Below are 21,921 nucleotides of genomic sequence, written 5' to 3' on the forward strand. Positions count from 1 at the left end.
ATGTGTCCTGATAAACCGAGCCTCAATACGCCATTCGGCTTGAGACGTCTGAGCCGCGTTGAGCAGTGTAGAGTAGCAACTTATTCTTAAAATTTGCTTCCTAGGGCCGTATTCAAATGGCGGTGAAAAGCAGTTACTGGTGATAATTTATCGCCGATGACGTCATTTTCGCCATATTCAATTTCAATTACTTTTCGCGGGTGCGAAAAGTCTTTGGCAAAAACTGGGGATAACTTTTCACCTATGATTAGGTGGCGATAAAAAGTGCAGAATTGGTGTTATGGGGTACAAAAAAAAAAAAGGTACCCTGCACCCCTTGCAATGTCCCCTAAAGGTATTCTGTGTCAAAAAAATAAATAAATTGGGGGACAAACTTATAAACTAGCAAAATAGACTCAGGGGTAGTCCCCAAGTATACGGCAGGTGTTTTTTAGAATGCGGTTGGTTGCGGCAGGTGGATTTTTAAAAGTTCACTTTAGGGACTTAAAAATATGCTTGCACCCATTTTCATGTACCCCAAATTTGATGGGACTAGTTATTAAAAAAAAAAAAAGTTGCTAAATGCTATTCTTCACCACTTTGTTAAAGACTCATTAAAGCACCTGCAGAGACAGCTTAAAAATCCTAAATACCTTTAGCAGGGCTTTTCGGGGGTACTAATAGTGATTCCCCCATGTTAGTACATCTTTTGGGGGGTGACAGGCTGATTTCCCAAAAAAGTGACAGGACTTTTCGCTACTTACCTCTCCGCTGGATCCAGTTTTCGCCGATTCCTAATTGAATACGGGTATACGCGGGCACGCACCCGATACTTTATCCCCAAGAAAACCTGCGATGACAGCGAAAAGTCCGGCCTCTGACTTTTCGTCTCTAATTTAATATGGCCCTTAGTCGCACCACAGATGCGGCAAAACACCACTCACAGTATACCAGAGACCCTGGTCTGCGACTAACTGCACAAGAACTTGTTTTAATTATGTACAAAGTCGCAGAACTTCGTATACAGATTCACACTGAGTCATTTGCACACAAATGTGTCGCATATCAAATTAATCAGTGTAGTCTCTTTAATGGGTTTTGTCACATCGCTTTGTGGCTAAGATGCATTTTTTTGGGCAAAAAAAGGACACTTGGCGCAAACCTGTTGGCTCGGGATCTGGCACGCCAAAGAGGGCTGTTTGGCGCGACTGTGGCAATAGTGTATGAGGTCACATCTGTATGCTTTTTTATTTAGCCTCTCCTAATTGGGTCTGTCTATAGTTAGCATATGTAGTTTCCAGGCACAAAGCTCATATGCATTATATACAGCACTATTAAGTCTCACCCTGTCAGATTCACATCGTTTTTGCATTTGACTTAAGTCAGTTTTCTACAGTGTAAAATATCCATTTTGGTGTGGTTCTGCTAAGCAGTTATCTGTATACCAGACCAAACTCAAACTAATGACATTCAAAAGACCAAGTGGTAAATTTACTACAGAGCAGCTTCTCAGCTTGATTAACCAGGAAATTTAAAACCGCAATACTATTCAAAGCAAAACGAGGGTAATGTCACCCTGATTGTGCTGCTTACTTCCGCCCCCCCATAGACCTCTATGGAGATGGAGGCTACCAAAAATAATTAAGAGACTAATTAATTAATCCAGCATCGCTATGGGGAAAATGGATCGAGCAACCAACTTCCTAGCTAGCATTTATCAAGTATATTCTATAAAATGATGACTGGTTGCAATAGGCAACATTTGTACAGCTAGAGCATAAAATTACAGAGGGTTTTGTTTTTTGCAGGACATGTGAAAATAATCATGACCAATACGGGATAAATAGAACGGTGAGGAACAGCACAGTAAGAGAACGTAAAGATAGACAGGATTTTTATAGGACATAGGGGTCTATTTACTAAGCCTTGGAGAGATAAAGTGGAGAGAGATAAAGTCCCAACCAATCAGCTCCTGTCACTTTACAGGTTGTGTTTAAAAAATGACAGGAGCTGATTGGTTGGTACTTTATCTCTCTCCAAGGCTTAGTACATAGACCCCATAGAGAAGTGGGGAGGCATACCACTGAGAGTCTGTTCCACTGCTGGGTGAGGTGGTGGACTCTCCACCGTCACAGGTGTAGGCAGCTTCTCTGGGTCCTTGGGAATCTGAGGACTGCCAACCTAGAAAGAGACGAGAGTAATTCCTCTCAACCAACAACGGCAAGTAACTTCTGCTAGTGATCAGTTTGAAGGGTGCTTACAGGAAAGGGTTCTGCTCCCTCCTGGATGACAAAGCCTTCTATAATATGAGTCAGGATCTGTGGCTTCACAATGGCTTGTGGGGGCTTGGAGTCACTGTGCTGGCGAGAAGTGACCAAAAGTGTGGGCGCACAAGGGGGAGCGGACACAGAGAGAGCAGGAGGGACTTGAGAGACAACTTCAGACTTATCTGTGGAGTACAGAGTGCAAATAAAATGAAACCAATTTGTGACAAAGAACATGACGACCATTCACCTAGTGTCAACAGTGCATCACATATATAGGAGCAATATTGGAAGCAGGTGACAGGTGATACAGAGAAGTAAAAAAAAGTCCACCAGGTAACAGTGTTGGACCACAATGAAAACAGAAGGAGGACACAGGACAGAAATACATCGCAGACACCCACCAGTCGGAGTGTTGCTCTCCTCCACCGTGGGTGGAACATCTGCAGGTGGAGATGTCTTCACAGGTAGTATTGGGGATTCCTCCCTGTCCTCCTCTGACTCGGCCTTCCTCTTCCCAGCTCCAGACATCTTGTTCTTAAAATACAAACAACATAACTTAGACGAGTCCAATAATAATAATAAAAAAATATTAACACAGTCCTAAACACTCACCTGCAGTACGCCATAAAAGGCAGCTTGGGCTTCCTGCACAACACCAGAAACAGACGTTGGAACAGGGGCAGGAGGAGGAAGTGTCATCTGGGCTAAGGAAGACCCCTGCGATGGAACTGGGGAGGTGCCCAAGGCAAGAGCTTGGGCAGGACCTTGCTGTCTGGCACCGACAAGTTGTACAGGAATGTGAGGCTGGTTAGGAGGGGGTGTAGGAAGTGGTCTAGCACCTTGAGTAGGTTTTGCTGCCAGGTGCCCTTGAAGGTTTAAAGGAGGAACCCCTTTCCCAGGTTGTTTTGGTTGAATGGGCACAGGGGCTTTTGTTGGCAGAGTTGCCTCAGGAGTCTGCAGCATAGGCTGTACAACCAGCGTCTGCTGTGATGTGGGTGTCTGCAGACCTTGCTGTGATGGAGCCTGGGGCTGCTGCTGTGCCAACTGTAGGTGAGCAGAGGCATGGACAAGCTGAGACTGACGGTGCTGGTGGATGGCAATCTGCTGCTGGAAAACCACCTGTTTCTGTTGCAGGACCGAGTGAGGCTGAATGTGAGTGTATGTAGCTGCAGAAGAGGGAATTAAGAAGGAGGAGAGAATGTAGAAAGGCAAAAGGAGGCAAAGATATGGGACGATCAGTGGATTGAGACAAGTGGATGAGGAGTGGAAATTAAAGGAGAGATAAGCAAGTAAGAGGGGCATGGAAAAGTTTGCAGGAGAAGTTGGGAAGGAAGACAAAACAAGGGGGTTTACAAACAAAATAAAAGTGAGACACAGAAAAGAAAAATTAATCAGATGTGAGGCAATTACTCACAAACAAGCACAATAAAATATACACCTTGTTGGGGCAATACACAACATGGGAGTACACTGAATTATTAAAAAATATTTATGTAACTCTATTAATTAGAGGATATGGATAAAAAAGGAACATTGGATGGAAGTTAGGGAGTGTGGCTGTCATTTCTACTCATCTCAACATTTAAATGATACAACATGAGGGTAACCTTCAGGTTAGGACCTACATTACTTAAAAGGTAAAACTCTAGAACAAGATGTCCGGAAAGTCAATTGCTCAGTTGTATGAATCAATCAAAGACTTGTTCCAGACTGAGCAATATTTAAGCAAAACAATCTTGATGGCTTGAGAGGAGACATCCTTTGTGAACTCACCAGAGCTTATCAGGGTCTGATTGGGTGCTGGTGTTGCAGCTCTGGTCAAGTTGATGCCAACACTCTGCTGCACAGCCTCTCCTTCTGCCTTTCGTCCTTCTGCCTCTGTCTGACTCCCCTGACTCACTGTGCCCCCCGCTGGTCCCATAGGGCTCTTCACGGTCTGTGGTACTGGGGAAGAGGGCAGTTGTGAAGGTGCAGAGGAAGAGGGTACTGGGTGAGAAGTCATTTTGGATGAAATAATAGGAGCAGGATGGGCGATGGTAGGTCCTGCAGCAGTAGAGTTGGGCTGAGCAGTCTGCTGGCCTCGAACAGCCAGGTTTTGAACCTGTAGAATAAAAACACAGTGGCAACAATCTTTCAGATGTAACGGACTATTCTGTGTAAAGCTGGCCGCACATCTAGCATCAATCGTGAAGATTCCTCATTCTGCCAATGCCTGGCTCGGGTGATCGGCAAAGCCAACATGTTGGACAAGCTCGACACTCAAAAATGATTGGAATTGACAAGACAGGGATTTGTAACATATAATAGTTTGCCGATCCCACCAGAAATTGCCATGGAGCGGATCTACGATTGGCATCGGAGATTGGTCTGCTACATGTTTGGCCGGCATAAGGTAGTTTATAAACAGTAATTCTCTAGAAGATACCCAAGTTCTGGTGGTTGCAAAGAAAATACACCAGGTTGCTTTTGCCGTACTAAACATTGCCGCTTTCAATTTGATGGCCAACTCTCCGAAATTATGGCAGTTTCAGAATCCTGCAACCTATTAAATTTTGGCCCATGGTGTCATTTATGATCATCATCAACACATGTAATGCCCGCTATAAAATTCTGCTAAAGAGAGCTCTGTCGGTTTGATTTTTGTCAAGGTTTGGCTACAGTTCACGTCAAGATGTTGTGAAACGTATCTGCACAGATGCCTCCTTTAGCAGAACAGGAGGTTACAAAACCAAACTATGGATCACTTACCTGGTCAGAATCTTGATGCATGCCTTGGTTCTGGGGGGATGTTACTTCCTGCTGGACAGTAGCAACAGATCCATTGGGCATCAAAATAAGCTGAGAGTTCAGAGGGACTCCACGGCCAAGGGAACGGTTTACTTGTAAAAGGTTACCCAGCTGCGGCTGCTGCAGGGAGAAGAATGAAGATGTAAAAAATAGCAGATGTAAAACTTGGACACATATCAAGAGTCAATGTATGTTTTGTTATTGATAAGTTTAAATGTGATATGACATCAAGCTGTGCACAGTCAGAGGTTTAGAAGAGCAGGCACCACCAGATGTGAGACATATTGTAGAGATATAAATAGCACCATAGAATAGTGACACATCAAATGTAAAGAATGTAATTTACAGAAAGAGGAGGCACACTCATTGGATGAGAAGACAGGATTTCTGTACTTACCAGTAAAATCCCTTTCTCAGATTCCATGGGGGACAGTAGGATTCTTAGGTATAGATGGTGGTGAGTAGAGCCTGACACTTTAAATCTTCCTTGATTTTGACTGGCCTCCTCCCCCTCTGTACCCCACCTGATTCAGTTCAGTGTTAACCAAGAGGAGACAGAGGATAGAAGAAAAAGGAACCCCGAACCAACAAATCAACGCAGGCGTCACAACAGACACAACATTCTGCGTCACAACAGGAATACACAACAACAAAACTTTGCGGGACTGGGTCCAGTGTCCCCCCCATGGGATTGGAGAATGGTATTTTACTGGTAAATCCAATAATCCTGTTTCCACTGGGCGACAATGGGATTCTGGGGACGTCCCAAAGAAGTTCTCATGGGAGGGAACACACTGCAGCAGCACAAAGCACCTTGGGTCCAAGCTGGCATCCTTGGACGCAATAGCGTCAAACCGATAGAATTTGGCAAAGGTATGCATGGAAGACCAGGTGGCCTCCCGGCACAATTGTTCCACAGAGGCCATGTGGTGTGCAGCCCAAGAGGCACCCATGGGTGCGGCGAACATAGTTCTGAAAGACACGGACCACATCCAAAGAACGACAAGCCTAGCTCTCAAGAGAAGATTACTGGACAAAACTGGAACCTAGAAATCCCCTTCTATAAGGAGGGACCTGTATGAAGCAACGCTCTGTCATCATGAAACACTAAAAAGGGTTAACAACAGGACAGAGAAGTGAGCTCTGAAACACTCCTAACTGAGACAATGCCAAGGAGGGAGACTGTCATCCACGTGATATACTGTGAGATTGATGGAAACTAGGGGCTCAAAATATTCAACTGTAGGAAATGGAGGACCAAATTGAGGTCCCGCCGTAGGAAGAACAAACAGCTGTTGTATATAAAGGACACCTTGTAGAAACGTCTGAATTTACGGAAGGCAAGGCGGTGCTGAAAAAAAACACAGACAAGGCCGAGACCTGCACCTTCAGGGAACGCAACCCTGCATCCAAGCCCTTCTGAACAAACAGGAGACAGGAAATCCTACAGAAAGAAAAAAGCAAGTCCATCTTCTCACACTAAACGACATAAGCCTGCCAAATCCGGTGTAATGGTTATGGTAGGTCATGGAGGTTCGAAAGCCACGGCCTGCTAAAATCAGCCCGTGGCCACCAGGAAGACTGTCGCTCATTTCCGCTTGATTATATTTTTAGAACTTGCGGCAACAATGGAAGAGTTAGGAAGAGATGGTGAAAATACCAGGACTGGATCCCACAACCTGTAGCAATAAAGTGGGACACTGATTCAGATGGATGCCATCAGGCCGACTTCTGCAAACCCCATCAGTCCCCTAGGGCCCAAAAAACGTCCGGATGAAAGGACCACTCGCTGGGGTGAAGATCTTGACGTCTTAGGTAGTTGGCCTTCCAATTATTGACCCTGGGAATGAACACAAATGATATTGCTGGCATGTGACACTCTGCCCACCGCATGTCGTCTGCTATCTCCTTCATTGCCAGAGGACTCTTTGTGACCCCCTTGTGTTTCAGATATGACACAGCCATGGCGTTGTCCAACTGGACTTTCACTGGAGATCCATGCAGATGAAGCTGAGTCACCCTCAGGGATTGGAAAATAGCCAGGTGTTCCCAAACATTTATGGGCAGGGACATTTTCCTGGGACCAAACACCCTGAAACTGAAGAACCACAGCCCTGGAGACTGGCATCTGTAGTCACTAGAATCCAGTCCCAAATGACGAAGGTGCGACCTTTGCGAAGATCGATGGAATCCAGCCACCAGAAGAGGGACAGACGAGCATGAAGGGAGAAACTGATGATCCATCCCACTTGGGCAACAGGTCCAACTGAAGGTCCCAGGATGGAATCGTCCGAACTGAACAGCCTTGAATGAGTAGATTAAAGTTTCTCTAACAGACACATGCAGAGGTGGATCGAAACAGTCCTCTTCTGCAGAACTAAGCAAATCAAGACATGGTTAGTCACAATCTTTTCCTGGGGTGGAAAGACCCTCTTCAGGAATGTCCGAAAAAGCATGCCTAAGAAAATCATCCAGTGCGACAGGACAAGGTTGGACTTTGAGGTTGATAAGCCGACAGCGAGAGATCAACACCTGGCACATCACACAAATATGGGAAGGGAAATTCATGAGAAGGTCATCGAGAAATAGAACAATGGTGACGGGAGAGAGCCAAAGGGTAAGATGCTGAGCTGTTAATGAGCATCAGATATTGAAAACACTGGAGGGGCTGGTGAGGCTCCCAAATAGGAATATTGAGATAAGTATTCCTGATGTCCATGGACACCAGGAACTCCCCCTCTTCTAGAGAACCACCAAACGGAGACACTCCATCTTGCTTCTTGAGGCATAAATGAACGTTCAGAGATTTCAGATTGCGAATGGGTCTCACAGACCAGTTCAGTCTTTGGTACTACAAAAATATTTGGATAGAAACCCTGTCTATCTTGATCTGCACAACCGGAATCACAACACCCAAGGAGAGTAGATTCCACACAGCCCCCGCCAGAGCCAACCGCTTTTTACGAGACAGAGGAAGACTTATGCAGAAGAATCTTTAATGAGGAAGGTCCAACAGGTCTATCCTGTAACCCACGGAGAGAACGCCTTTGGAAGACGTCCGAAACCAAGCTTCCCAAAAAAGAAGTAGGCGGCTACCACCATTGGATCCCTGTGTCTTACCTGTGGGCCGAAATGAATGAAGGACTCTTGGCCATGGGAGTAGAGGTAGGGAAAAAGGAACTCTTAACCACTCTACCACCACCCCCTGCCCCTGTGGCCAGGGCCATGATTTTGCCCACTTCTGGTCCAAAGAGAACATCTCCAGAAAAAGGCAAAGCCTCCAAAGAACGCTTAGATTCTGTAGCTGCCTACCAGGACCTTAGCCAGAGGGTACGGCAAGCTGCAACAGCTGAAACAGAAATCCTGGAAAAGGCCAAAATTGCATCCATCGCTGTCTAAGAAACAGGTTTACAGATTTTGCTCGACCAGAGGTGTACTAGACAGGAGACCATCGCAAGTCCGCCCATTTTTCCACTGCCTTGTTAATGATGGCAAAGACCAAGATGGCACAAAGAGAAACCCCAGATACAATATAGCTGTTCTTCAGAGTGGACTCCAGCTTGCGATCAGGGCCATCGCAAAGAAAAGAAGATCCCACAACGGGAATGGTCCTATTCTTGCACAGCCTGGCAATGAAGGAGACAACCAGCACTGGGGATTCCCACTTCATTCTATCCCCAGATGGAAAGAGGGCATTAGCAGAGGTATTTGGAATTTAGGATTCGGATGGGACCAAGCCGTGGTTAGGATATTTTTCAACTACGGAGAAGCAGGAAAGGCTTCTTACATTTCCTCTTGAAGAGAGAAAACTCTTGAGTCACTGGAGAAATATGCAAAAGCGAGCTTGCAGCCTTGATCAGAGCTTCAACACCATGGACATCCAAAGAACCATCCTCAGTCATTGAGGAAAGATCCATGTCAGAGTCCTCTAAAGGTTCCTCTTTTGCCTGAGAGGAAGCCTCCAAGTCAGAACCGTCCCAGGGTTAAAGGATGCCTGGGTGTCTACGTTTCTGAGAGCGGGATGCATTCCATGAACCCCTGGGATACAGGATCCACAATGTTTTCTAATGAGGAGGGAAAGTGGACCAAACCCTTGACAAGCAAGTCCCTGGAACCAAGGCAGTTCAACGGAAAGGGAAGTCGCAAGGACAGCCAGATCACAATCCCCTGAATCCAGCACTGAGGAAAAGCCACCCGACGCACCCACTACAGGTGCCGGAATGATCAAGTTCTGCTGTCGGCTAGCAGTGTGAGCTGTTGCAACAACTCAATCATGGGCTGCAACCCAGAGTGGCATGTCCACCAGTAGATACACTTAGATGCCACACCACTCAGGAACTCCGCTTCTCATGAGGCGCATATGGTCCCCCAGTTAGACCGTGCATGAGGGAATTTTGCTTTACACTTGCTTTATATAGGCAAGCAAACACCCTTTGCACAACACCGCTCTTGTCCTGGGATTGCCCCACAGAATTACCCTTCATAGACATAATGGCGAAAATAGAGGGATGGGACAGTACAGCAACAGAACTTAATATACAAGACCAGTAAAATTTCAAAAACACAGTAAGTACAGGCAATCACTGTATATATACACACAATCCAAAATACCACTGTAATGCAGTTAAAACAAACACAATGCAATAATAAGAGAATTAGTTCAGATCGTCAATAACGCAGAGACTGGCAGTTATAATAGGGGAACAGGCAAAGCCTCAGTCAAACAGAACCTCAAACACAAACCCCACATTTAAATTTGCACCTAATAGTATTACTGTATTACATTCTGCAGGCAAAACTGCAGATGATAGTTTAGTACAAAAAAAAAAAAAACCCTTTTACCAAACTACCATGCCCCAAACCAATGGGACAGATTTTAGGCCACTTGGCCTATATTAATGCTTTTGTGGCCACCATAAGTTGAATATAATGGTGAAGCAAAGTCGAATCTTCGATAATGAGTATATAACATGACGTGTTAAAAATCAATTAATTTTTTTGGTACAGTCCCACTTCTATAAACTATTCCTGTTTAGTATACTTTAGACCAGGGGTAGGCAATATGCAGTCCTCCAAAAGTTGTGGGCCTATACATTCCAGCAAGCCCTGCCACAGTTTTGCTATCGGGGCATGGGAAAACTATGGTGGGGTATGCTGGGATGTGCAGTTCAACAGCAGCTGGAGGGCCGCTTATTGCCCACCCCTGCTTTAGATCATCTCACTTTCCTTGTAAGTGCAAATGTTAATTCATGGTAACTAGAGAAAAATGTTGTAATTAGAAGAAAGAGAGGAACTTGCGCTTCAAGATAAGCGTGTATTACACAGGGGAGCTGCTTCGAAGAAATGGGGATGTTTTATCTCCCAAAAGGTAAATAACAAAGGAAAATTCGGAGCGCTACACCATGTGCAGTCAGTGTGTGCTTGAAACAGAAAATCGCTCTAATGGGTTAAATCCAATGGTGCATGTCAATCAATGCAACAGTACAATGGAGTATTTATGAACATATCAATGTTTACTGTATCAAAAATTAAGAACAATATTCCAGCACTAGTGTCATGAAACCACAGAAAAACCTCACTGATGCAGTGACGATAGTGAGTATGTGGTATTGTGGCTCAAACAAAATAACAATAAATCACAAATCATGAATGACATAACATAGGTCAGATGCACTGATGATAATCAGCTGTGTGGGTCACAGGTGTAGAGGGATTGGGGATGAGGCAAAAAGGGGGGCCAAGCAGTAATAGTTGAATGTTAGTTCCAAAGTCTCAAAAAAACGTCCGGCTGGTTGATGATTTACAGGTAGGTGCCCTGGGGGTGTCTTCCCGGAGAGGGAGTACGGCTACACACTCTGGTGCCTGGGGGCTAGGTCCTGGACGTGACTGCTGCTGTGTCCCCTCCTGTCAGACGTGTAGGCTCTCTCCGTGTCCCGTGACGCGGGTGGGCGGCTGGCTCACCCGGCCTGCACGCCCGCGCCCACATACACGGCAAGCCGACAGTCACGTCCAGGACCTAGCCCCCAGGCACCAGTGTGTGTAGCCGTACTCCCTCTCCGGGAAGACACCCCCGGGGTACCTACCTGTAAATCATCAACCAGTGGGACGCCGCTGCTATGTTTTTTTGAGACTTTGGAACTAACATTCAACTATTACTGCTTGGCCCCCCTTTTTGCCTCATCCCCAATCCCTCTACACCTGTGACCCACCGTGGTCACTACCCATAAAGCTGATTATCATCAGTGCATCTGACCTATGTTATGTCATTCATGATTTGTGATTTATTGTTATTTTGTTTGAGCCACAATACCACATACTCACTATCGTCACTGCATCAGTGAGGTTTTTCTGTGGTTTCATGACACTAGTGCTGGAATATTGTTCTTAATTTTTGATACAGTAAACATTGATATGTTCATAAATACTCCATTGTACTGTTGCATTGATTGACATGCACCATTGGATTTAACCCATTAGAGCGATTTTCTGTTTGAAGCACACACTGACTGCACATGGTGTGGCGCTCCGAATTTTCCTTTGTTATAGACAAAAATGTGGATGAAATGTTAAACAAAAAAAATCCTTCTGTGGACTGACACATCTCACTTACCCGCAGGTACATCTGTGTCTGTGACTGGCTGAGAGGCGGGGAACTGGCATTGCTGAGCAGAACAGACTGGGTTAGTGTAGTTGCGCTGGGGGCAGTGACATTCTGGGCTCGGCTCAGGAGCTGTGCAGATGAGCTGGTTGATAGACTGGCCTGCTGAGGAAAACATGCAAATAGTTCAAACTCGATGGTCAAAACAGCACCAATTGTTGAAGAGTCCTTGAAGTACAAGTAAGTTATATTTGCTAAATTAATTTGCCAGATAAACGGACAGGAATTAATGTACAGTATTTAATCTATAAATTGCAATCACTTTGTCCATGGAAAGTTATGTCCCCTTAATGGATTCAACCTACCGATCCTTGTGTGGTGCTTGTCTGTTGATTGGAAACTGTATTGGGAGAGGCAGCCTGGCGGGTAGCAGCAATAGTAGCCTGCAATTGTGAAAGAGATATTAGCTAGAAGTGGTTTTGTGACAAGGAAATTGAAAGCGAACTTGATTGGTATGGCTAGACCAGTGGTTCCCAAACTGTGCGCCGTGGCACCCTAGGTGGCTTGGGACACTTGCAAGGGTGCCTCAGGATGGTGCTCCATCACCGACTCAAATTATTTATGGTCAATGTAATGTAAATATGTGGACAAACAGGAGCTCAATCCTGTCCCTAACTACATAACTGAACCTGAGGATGACAGATCAGCACAATTTACTTCACTGTACTACTTTACTACATTTACTTTTGAATTTCTCAATAAAAGACTTTTGGCTTAGGGGTGCCGTGAAGATAATGCTGACACTCCAGGGCGCCGTGATTCAAAAACGTTTGGGAACCACTGGGCTAGACATTTAAACCTAAAAGCCAAAACTTTCATATAAAAAGAGCAACACACAACCTTCAGAAATAGAGAAGAGCAAACCTTACTGACAACAACAGTGCTTCCCAAATTACATAGAACATACCAGCTCCTGTGTGACACTGACCCTGATCATTCTATAGGGTTCCTATGTGAGGGCAGTTAGAAGTGAGCAGCACCTCTACTTAATGCCGGCACACATTACACCAGGGATTCCCAACCACGGTCCTCAAGGCACACTAACAGTCCAGGTTTTAAAGACAGCCATAGTTGCGAACAGGTGACTTAATTAGTACCTTAGTTATTTTGATTTAACCATCTGTGCTTAAGCATGGATATCACTAAAACTAGGACTGTTAGTGTGCCTTGAGGACCGAGGTTGGGAATCACTGCATTACACGATGTCTAGTGTGTACGACCTTGGTGTTCATTCTAGCAGCCTGCACCTGTTAAAACACCATTCCTCTTTCCTGCCTGGGGTGTCACTCTCTGCTCTGGTGCTTACAGCTCACAAACTGCTTAATCTCCGCAATTTGTTCCATCAGCTGAGTGTGCTAGAAGCACCAGAACAGAGAGCGACACCTCAGAGTTGTGACAGGTGCAGGGTGCTAGAAGGAAGACTATGACCTAGTTAGCGACAGGACTGCCGGCATCAGCAAGTGCATACACACTTGCCGATGCAAGCAGCAACAACGGGGGCCATGCTGCATTGGGCAGCATGACCCCCGCTAACGATAATCGGTCGGACCTGTATGCAGGGCCAAAGGAGGATTTTGCCGACGACGCATGGGAGCGTGAATCGTCAGTGACATAGCGGGTACACACAAGATGTGCCCGATACTTTGCTCCGATCCACTGGATCGGACGACATATCGTCTAGTGTGTACCTAGCTTAATAGGCACTCAATTGTGCTATTGTTCCAAGTAAGGTCTGCTTCTTCTGTACATGGGAAAAAAATAGATATTCAGGCTGATACAATGAGCTAGGAAGGCACAAGCTGGCATAAAATGTGGAGAGACAGGCTGGTAGCATAATAATGTGCTGGTTGGCACAAAACTGAAATAATTGCAGTATACATTGATGATCACATGGCCTGGTATAATTGGATGAAAGACTGGTTAAGTAGTGCACCAGGAACATGATACTAAAAAGCCTGAGGTTAATTTTAAGTATGATATTCTGTGCAATGAGATCTTTTGCAGACACATGGCAATATTTTTATATGCAGCTCGCATCTATTTTACTTATAGAATTTGCTGGCTCCAAACAATTGTAGACATTTGTTTAGTCCTGACTTAACATACGACTTATCTTGCATTTTAGATTTTGTGCTCCTTGAAATCAGTTAATAAATGGTCAATTACTAAAACAGGATGGAGAATATTAAGCATTTTAATTGCATTAATCTAGTTGCGTTCAAAATCTGTATTTCTGTTTACCATTAAAACCAAAACCATGAAATATTAAACCATGTCAACATAAAAGAGCAATCAGAATTCTGCTACAAAGGCAAATATACGAGATTTGCGCTTTGACGGCTGTGTATTAGTGATGGCTGCATGGCCTGGTACTTTATTAGGTGGAACAATTGATGGATTCAATGATTCTGTGCTGCAAATATAAACATCAGTAGCATTCCCGCTAGGCTGTTTTAGCAGGGCGCCGCTCGATTTCAAAAGGGATGAGTGTACCCTGCTAAAACAACCTGCCGGGTGCCGTCCCCACCCGCGGGCCAGAGTGTCCTGCTGGTGGAAAAATAGCGGTGCAGCGATCACCGCCGGTAAATAGATGCGCCCGGCATCTATTCACAGAGTAGGTGAAAGCTTGGGGTCAGCTTGGCATGTCCGTACATGCCTGACATACCTCTATGAGTGGTGAAAAGTGGGCGCGTCTTAACGACACCCCCCCTTTTCGGGCACGTGCTAGAGTGCCCTTTATTTAGGTCCGGCGACCTAGAGTGAACATTACATCTGTATTATGTTCATGGTTTGTGCATTTTCTGCAAATGTAAAACTTATTTTGTCCTACTGGAGAAAAGTGCTATATGAATAAAATTATAATTTATACTAATATAATAAGAATGTTGTGTCTATCTGTTTGTTCCAAATCGGCACAAAAACTACCGTGATAGGATCAGTAGTTTTGGCGCATCATTTTGTAGTGGAAACTCCTACAAATAACCTGCACTTTGTTTCATCTCAATCCGTCAAGTTAAAGCTGAGCAATAACAAAAACAAAACTTATTGACATCATCAATGTAAGAGACAGGTGTATCACCATGAGCATCCGGTCACAGGTGGGGGGAGAGGTGCTCTGGGCCCACGTTCACTTGAAAAGGATAGGCTGCATAGCAGTCTGTGCACAGAGCACACTGTGACATTGGTGTGAGTGGTGGGTGAATAGGATAGGCTACATAGCAGTCTGTGCACAGGGCACACAGTGACATTGGTGTGAGTGGTGGGTGAATAGGATAGGCTACATAGCAGTCTGTGCACAGGGCTACAGTGACATTGGTGTGAGTGGTGGGTGAATAGGATAGGCTACATAGCAGTCTGTGCACAGGGCACACAGTGACACTGTAGTGAGTGGTGGATGGAAAGGATAGGCTACATAGCAGTCTGTGCACAGGGCACACAGTGACACTGTTGTGAGTGGTGGATGAATAGGATAGGCTACATAGCAGTCTGTGCACAGGGCACACAGTGACACTGTTGTGAGTGGTGGATGAATAGGATAGGCTACATAGCAGTCTGTGCACAGGGCACACAGTGACATTGGTGTGAGTGGTGGGTGAATAGGACAGGCTACATAGCAGTCTGTGCACAGGGCACACAGTGACACTGTTGTGAGTGCTGGGTGAATAGGATAGGCTACATAGCAGCCTGTGCACAGGGCACACTGTGACACTTGTGAGTGGTGGATGAATAGGATAGGCTACATAGCAGTCTGTGCACAGGGCACACAGTGACATTGGTTTGAGTGGTGGATGAATAGGATAGGCTGCATAGCAGTCTGTGCACAGGGCACACAGTGACATTGGTGTGAGTGGTGGATGAATAGGATAGGCTACATAGCAGTCTGTGCACAGGGCACACAGTGACATTGGTGAGAGTGGTGGATGAATAGGATAGCCTACATAGCAGTCTGTGCACAGGGCACACAGTGACATTGGTGTAAGTGGTGGATGAATAGGATAGGCTACATAGCAGTCTGTGCACAGGGCACACAGTGACATTGGTGTGAGTGGTGGGCGAATAGGGTAGGCTACATAGCAGTCTGTGCACAGGGCACACACTGCCATTGGTGTGAGTGGTGGGCGAATAGGGTAGGCTACATAGCAGTCTGTGCACAGGGCACACACTGCCATTGGTGTGAGTGGTGGGTGAAAAGTGTAGGCTACATAGCAGTCTGTGCACAGGGCACACAGTGACATTGGTATGAGTGGTGGGTGAATAGGATAGGCTACATAGCAGTCTGTGCACAGGGCACACAGTGACATTGGTGTGAGTGGTGGGTGAATAGGATAGGCTACATAGCAGTCTGTGCACAGGGCACACAGTGACATTGGTGTGAGTGGTGGGTGAATAGGATAGGCTACATAGCAGTCTGTGCACAGGGCACACAGTGACATTGGTGTGAGTGGTGGGTGAATAGGATAGGCTACATGGTCTGTGCACAGGGCACACAGTGACATTGGTGTGAGTGGTGGGTGAAGGTGCTGCTGCCACCAGTCTGTATAGCGCTGCTGGTCACATGGGCCACTCCCATGACATGACCCCTATGCACATGAATACAACTAGATCACCTCAAATAAAAAAAATATATATGTTGGCAGAAGCGATTTCATCATGGGCGAAGCAACGGCAACAGCTAGTATTAATTAAAGTTCATGAAGTAACTGGAGTGGCAAAACAAAATATGTCCACTACAGACTATGTCACGGAATAGTGACAGCTTGGTGGACTTGCTTTACAGATCAACACTGTATGGCTAGGTTGATTCATATAGGAAAGGGCCAAAGCATGCACAGCAATTCTAGGGCCTGTAGGATCAGCTTGCTGACCTGAGTAATATCCCATCAGGGCGCTGCCCTAAACATGTGGGATGAGTTTCGTTTATAGGGATTGTTTGGAAAAATGTTCTTTTTTGAATGAAGTATATTAGACTTATTTTTGTTTACAGTAATTAGAAAAACAGTATCAGGAGCGATGTATTAGGCAGAGTATCTACAAAAGCCATAACATTATCAGGCTCACTAACAGAAAGGCAATGGGAAAACAAAGAGCACAAAGAAAGGTAAAACTAATTCTAAACAAAGCTGCAGAGAATGTCAGGTTACCATTGATCAGAATAATGTTTAGTATATGGCTGAACAACTAAACATTGGACTTAGTGATCCTTTAAAAAATCTAGGATGAACTTCACCACGTTTACAAGCAGCAGCAATGGAATAATGTAGGTTCTCAATACATTACTTGTTAAGATAAAAAACACAAAACCCCAATTCTCAAAAGCAATACACCAACATTTTTGATGCAGAGAAACTCAACACCTACAGCAGCTCTCCCTATTAATACTGCCACCCGTGCTCGCCATCGCAAATATGTTATAGCAAATGTACTCTATGTGCTTTAAGTCTGTCCCAAATGATCCTGTTTGCGATACCACAATCCGTGTCCCAAGCTGAGACATCACACTGCAGGTTAGATAATTACATCCCATTAGTGACAGACAATGTAAACAGAGTGTCACAACTAATCCTTTCCCGCACAGCTTACTCACCTGCTGAACCGCGGCAAGACTATGCAGTTGTGCATTACTGAGCTGCTGCTGCAACATCAACTGGTGGAAATACTGCGCTGCGTTGGGTTGTCTGTGCAAAGCCTGCAGAGCCTGTGGAGAGAGGTATACGGTAAAGATCACACAACACGCAGACCTGGAACTGAAAAGATTATGCACAGATGTAATGGTGCAGAGGACAGGACGCTGCAACGGCACCTGGCTAATCTGTAATAACGCTCCTGGAGCAGACAATACACAGAAACCTGTAATCTCTCTAATCACAAAACATAACAGCACAACGGGCTCGTAAAAGCAATGTTTCCCAATGTCACAAAGCCTCATTCATGTGTCCTAAACTGCGGGAACCAAAAGGTCATGTGTTGTTAGTGGGCAGATGGGTGAGCAGTTTTTGTACATTGTCACTTTTATAAACAAAAAAGTCTTATGTAACACTAAAAGCAAAGACTCTGGGAAATAAGGATCTTGGTTTTACAGGTAAAATCATTGCACTTTTTTTTTGTTACCAAGAATGCTTTAAAGGTGTTTTAAACCTTCACGTGACTGATGTATTGGCTTGTAGATGTTCACCTGCTGCTTTTAGCAAATAAGTCATTTTATTTTTCTGCACTTGTCAACTGTGTATTGAGGTAAAGTTGTTTATTTTTGTTGCACCTAAATGTATTAAACGGATGCTGTATGCTTTGCAAGGGATACATCTGTATTCAGAACGCAGCTTTGCCTGCTCACATAAAAAAAAAGCATGGCTAAATAGGATATAAGGAATGCTGACAATATCGCAATATACATAGATAAAATGCAGTTCGGTAACAATTCAGCTGACATAAATATCTGAAGATTAAGAGTCATCCTGCATGGGACGAATTTGTGCTCCGAATGTCCGCTGGGAAAAAATGCACGCATTTACATGTATTTGTTCATTCTGACGCATCTCGAGGTACAAGCAGTTGTAAAACAATATTATTTACAAAGAACGGATATATACGACGTACGATGAACATGTGCTGGTCTGTATTACTAGTAAATGCTAAAGTCGCAGTAACCTCTTTGTACACAATAGAATGATATCAGGAAGTTTCATACACACAAAAAGAATAATGTCCTCACATATTAAATATAAATTTGAACTGAATATAAACAAAGTAAATTAAATACAAACTTGTTTTTTCCCTTTAAAAATGTAAATGTAAATCTTCTCCCTGGAGCATTATCGGAATAGACATTCACAGCTTTATTTAATATGGCTGCAACACAACGATTCAAGTACGATCGGTGGGAAGGGTCACTAAATGCATTCAGCCAACCAGGAGAGGCTAAATAGTGCTTCCGAATGTCGACACCATCATCACTGCGTATCAATATACTCCACATAAAAGGCGCATCCGCAGATGCTTTCACGCCTAATTGTGTAGCAGTTGCAAGCACATGGCCTTACTGTACTATGCTTTCCTCTCCCGCCAAGTATACACATCTTTCGTGCATATACTCTGTACAGAAATACAAAAATAATAATGTGCCCCTTATGGCTGGTAATTTAAAACCCCAAGCTTCCAACACACCCCATGAGTGAAGGAAATGGGTATATGGGGGGGGGGGGGGGTCTTTATATATTCGGTGTTGCCATGATTCAAGGCTGACCTGTCTATGTGACATTATAAAAAAAAAACACACTATATATAATAAAAGTGATATAGCACACCTGCACAGCCTGGCGTTCATATAGAGACATCTGTGATATCTGTGGACGGGAACTGGCGCCAGATGCTGTGCTCCCATTGGTCGAGGTGGAGTTCTGCTCACTCTCGGTCTCCATGTTGGCGCCCAGATCTAAAAATCAAACAGGGTTTAGTTAATAAAATATCTATTTTTTTTTCTTCTTTTTTTTTATCTTCTACTGCTGTTTGCAGAGTTTTTAAGTGCTCAGATATCTTTCAATGGAATGTTCTCCTTTGCCTTTGGTTATATGTGGCCCCAATTTTCCCCAGACAGCTACATACTGGAAACATCAGTATTCAGATCAGTTTTTATGGAATATTTTCTTTTGCCAATTTTTTCCTCCATATCGACCAAAGAAGAATAAATAACATTGGGGGAGAATTCAATTGAATGCATTGTAAACACCCGACTAGAGGAGATTTGCTCGCACCCTCCTGAGGTACAAGCAGAAATCCAACTAAACTAGTGGCGCGATGCTGGTTGCAGGCTTATCCCGCACGCTAACAGCATTGCGGCCGGCACATAAGTCTGAGAATGCCATAGACCGCGACTAAACTTAACTAATGCCTTATAGTAAAGGCGATAACATATATGGCTAACATGGGCACCAGTGGGACATAAATGTCTGTGACATATGCCTGGCGTAAACGAGATGCATGTGATACTGTTGCCGACAAAGCGCGTCCCGGAATCTGCATATTGGTGGAAATATGCTATTTTTGCATTGCCTTTTTTCCCCAGTAATTTACTCCCATTTTGCGACAAACCCAGCTAAAGCCCCTATGTCTGTATATAATAATTAGACAGCCACTAAACATTGATGTGTGAAACAGCGCAGGCTGCACGAGAACACACCATCCAATAATAAGATGAATTATCCCTATTTTTAATTCAGTGTCTAATCTGACTGCAAGCAACTGTGTGATTGGGTCTCAGCCTTGTAGCAATGGATCAGTACAATACAGTTTGTTCCTCTAGCTCGGCCCAAACGCTGCAGCATGTGGAATTTATCCACGGTGCATTTATCAATTAAAAATAGAAAAGTGTGTTATTGTGTAAAAAAAAAATAAAAAAGGAACAGTAAAACCACAGGACACACACAACTATAGGTCAGCTGAGTATATATCAACACAGGTGGTGCATTACACTGAAACCTTGGCACACACTGGAGCAATGAGGGGCCAATTTGCCGTTTTGTAATGACAAATAGTCTACATCGCTCAGTGTGTACCGGTGATTGCGCACGCCCGCAGTCGCTAGCGATGGTCGCTAGGTTGAATGTGCTGCACATCAAACCTGACGACATTGATAGCGACCTATGGTAAGTTAACGAAGGACGGAACAGTGATCGTTCCATCTTTAACTCGATCAAGTGTGGATGGGCAATCCTCGTTCAAGGGCATTTGTTCCGATGTCAGAACGGATGCCCGTCGTCTCAGATTTACAGGGGTATTCAATATGGGAGCGATAACATCGTTTTTGCGTTAATATCGCAATTATGACGTCATTATCGCAGGTTTTAGTTTTACACCCTATTCAATTTCAAAGACTTATCGCAGTTTTGAAAAGTCTTTGATAAAAAACGGGGATAACTTTTCACCATTGAATAGGTGTCGAAATAAAGTGCAAAATTGGGGTTTAGGGGTGCAGGCTTAAAAAAAATAGCCTGCACCCCTGAGATTGACATTTAAAAAAGAACTGTGTCAAAAAAAGTTTAAAAAAAAAATAGGGACACCCCAAAAAATTTATTTAAAAATTGGGGTGCAAAAAAAAAAATGGGGAAAAATTGTTAAACAATAGGGAAATAGGTTCAGGGCTATTCTGCATGTATGCGGCAGGTGTTTTCTAGAATAGAATTATAGCGGCAGGTGCACAGCCACAAATGCAGAATTTTTAAAAACTTACTTTAGGGACATCAAAATATGCTAGTACCCATTTTCATGTACCCCAAATTTGATGGGACCACTTAAAAAAACGAAAAAAATAACCTAAGTGCTCTTCTGCATCACTTCTTCAATGTCGGGAAAAAAAACACCTGCTGCGGCTATTTAAATCCCAGACTTTCAATTAAAGGCTAAAACGGGGGTACCCATAGTGTTCCCCCATGTTTTTACAACTTTAGGGGGGTCTTACTATTATTTTAAGGAAAAATTTGTAACTTTACGCAAATCCAACTTCGGAGTTTCCCGTTTTCATTAATTTGATATTGAATACGGGGATAAGCGGGAGCGCGCACCAGACTTTAACGCAGGAACAAAAAACTCCGATATGAAACGTTAACTTCGACAGTGAAGTTAACGTTTCATATTGAATACCCCTCTTAGAGTCAAGTTGTAGGATTAAAAGGTGCTTAAATCATTGAATTGCAATTTAAGTATAATGGTATTACCAGCAGCTCACTGGGCCTTGACAACTTAATATCACATATCTAGCTTATTCTAATGCTGTTGAGGTATTCTATATACAGATGTGTCCACATACATCTATCCTCCAGGCGCTACAAGTCACGTTAGCGCTACATGCGCTACAAGTCACGTTACACATAATGCGTCAGTGCCGTGTGTCTGTTTGTGCAACTTTTTGCCTCCAAATGTGTCTTAATTGCACAGCAATGTAAATAATACGTACCTAATTTAACTATCTAGTGTTCCCTCTAGCTCCGGCGGCAGGCAGGGCGCCGGAGCTAGAGAGGGCAAACTTGTGCGCGCGCCAAAGGCGCGCACGCGCGAAAAGGGTGCGTGGTTATGAAAAGGGTGCGTGTCTATATTAGTCTAGCGATCGTCAAATCGCCAAAATCCAACGTGTTGGATTTCTGCTATCCTGCGATGCCGGGTTGCAGCATCGCGGCAATCTGTCGCAGATGTATGGTGCCCATTACTTGTTATACTACCACGGATCTTGGACAAGAGGAG

The 21,921-nt window shown here is 44.3% G+C and overlaps 1 protein-coding gene across 7 annotated transcripts in view; it reads right to left on the reverse strand.

Annotated features, from left to right (window-relative positions):
• Positions 1-21,921, reverse strand: part of PHC1 (polyhomeotic homolog 1) — a 37,003-nt gene that overhangs the window by 8,496 nt on the left and 6,586 nt on the right. For 5 of the 7 annotated variants that reach the window (XM_088476901.1, XM_088476900.1, XM_088476903.1 and 2 more), the window contains exons 2-11: positions 18,993-19,120; positions 17,276-17,386; positions 11,997-12,074; positions 11,644-11,796; positions 4,995-5,153; positions 4,020-4,347; positions 2,859-3,412; positions 2,648-2,780; positions 2,241-2,428; positions 2,061-2,160 (exon numbers count right to left, since the gene is read on the reverse strand). In XM_088476901.1, coding sequence (XP_088333027.1) covers positions 2,061-2,160; positions 2,241-2,428; positions 2,648-2,780; positions 2,859-3,412; positions 4,020-4,347; positions 4,995-5,153; positions 11,644-11,796; positions 11,997-12,074; positions 17,276-17,386; positions 18,993-19,106 — 1,918 coding nt within the window. In that variant the 5' untranslated portion in view covers positions 19,107-19,120. The remainder of the gene's footprint in view (positions 1-2,060; positions 2,161-2,240; positions 2,429-2,647; positions 2,781-2,858; positions 3,413-4,019; positions 4,348-4,994; positions 5,154-11,643; positions 11,797-11,996; positions 12,075-17,275; positions 17,387-18,992; positions 19,121-21,921) is intronic. The other 2 variants (XM_088476904.1, XM_088476906.1) reach the window with 1 other exon arrangement.

This window comes from Taudactylus pleione, unplaced genomic scaffold (assembly GCF_031769625.1).
Source record: "Taudactylus pleione unplaced genomic scaffold, aTauple2 ptg000198l, whole genome shotgun sequence".
NCBI classification, from domain to species: Eukaryota; Metazoa; Chordata; class Amphibia; order Anura; family Myobatrachidae; genus Taudactylus; species Taudactylus pleione.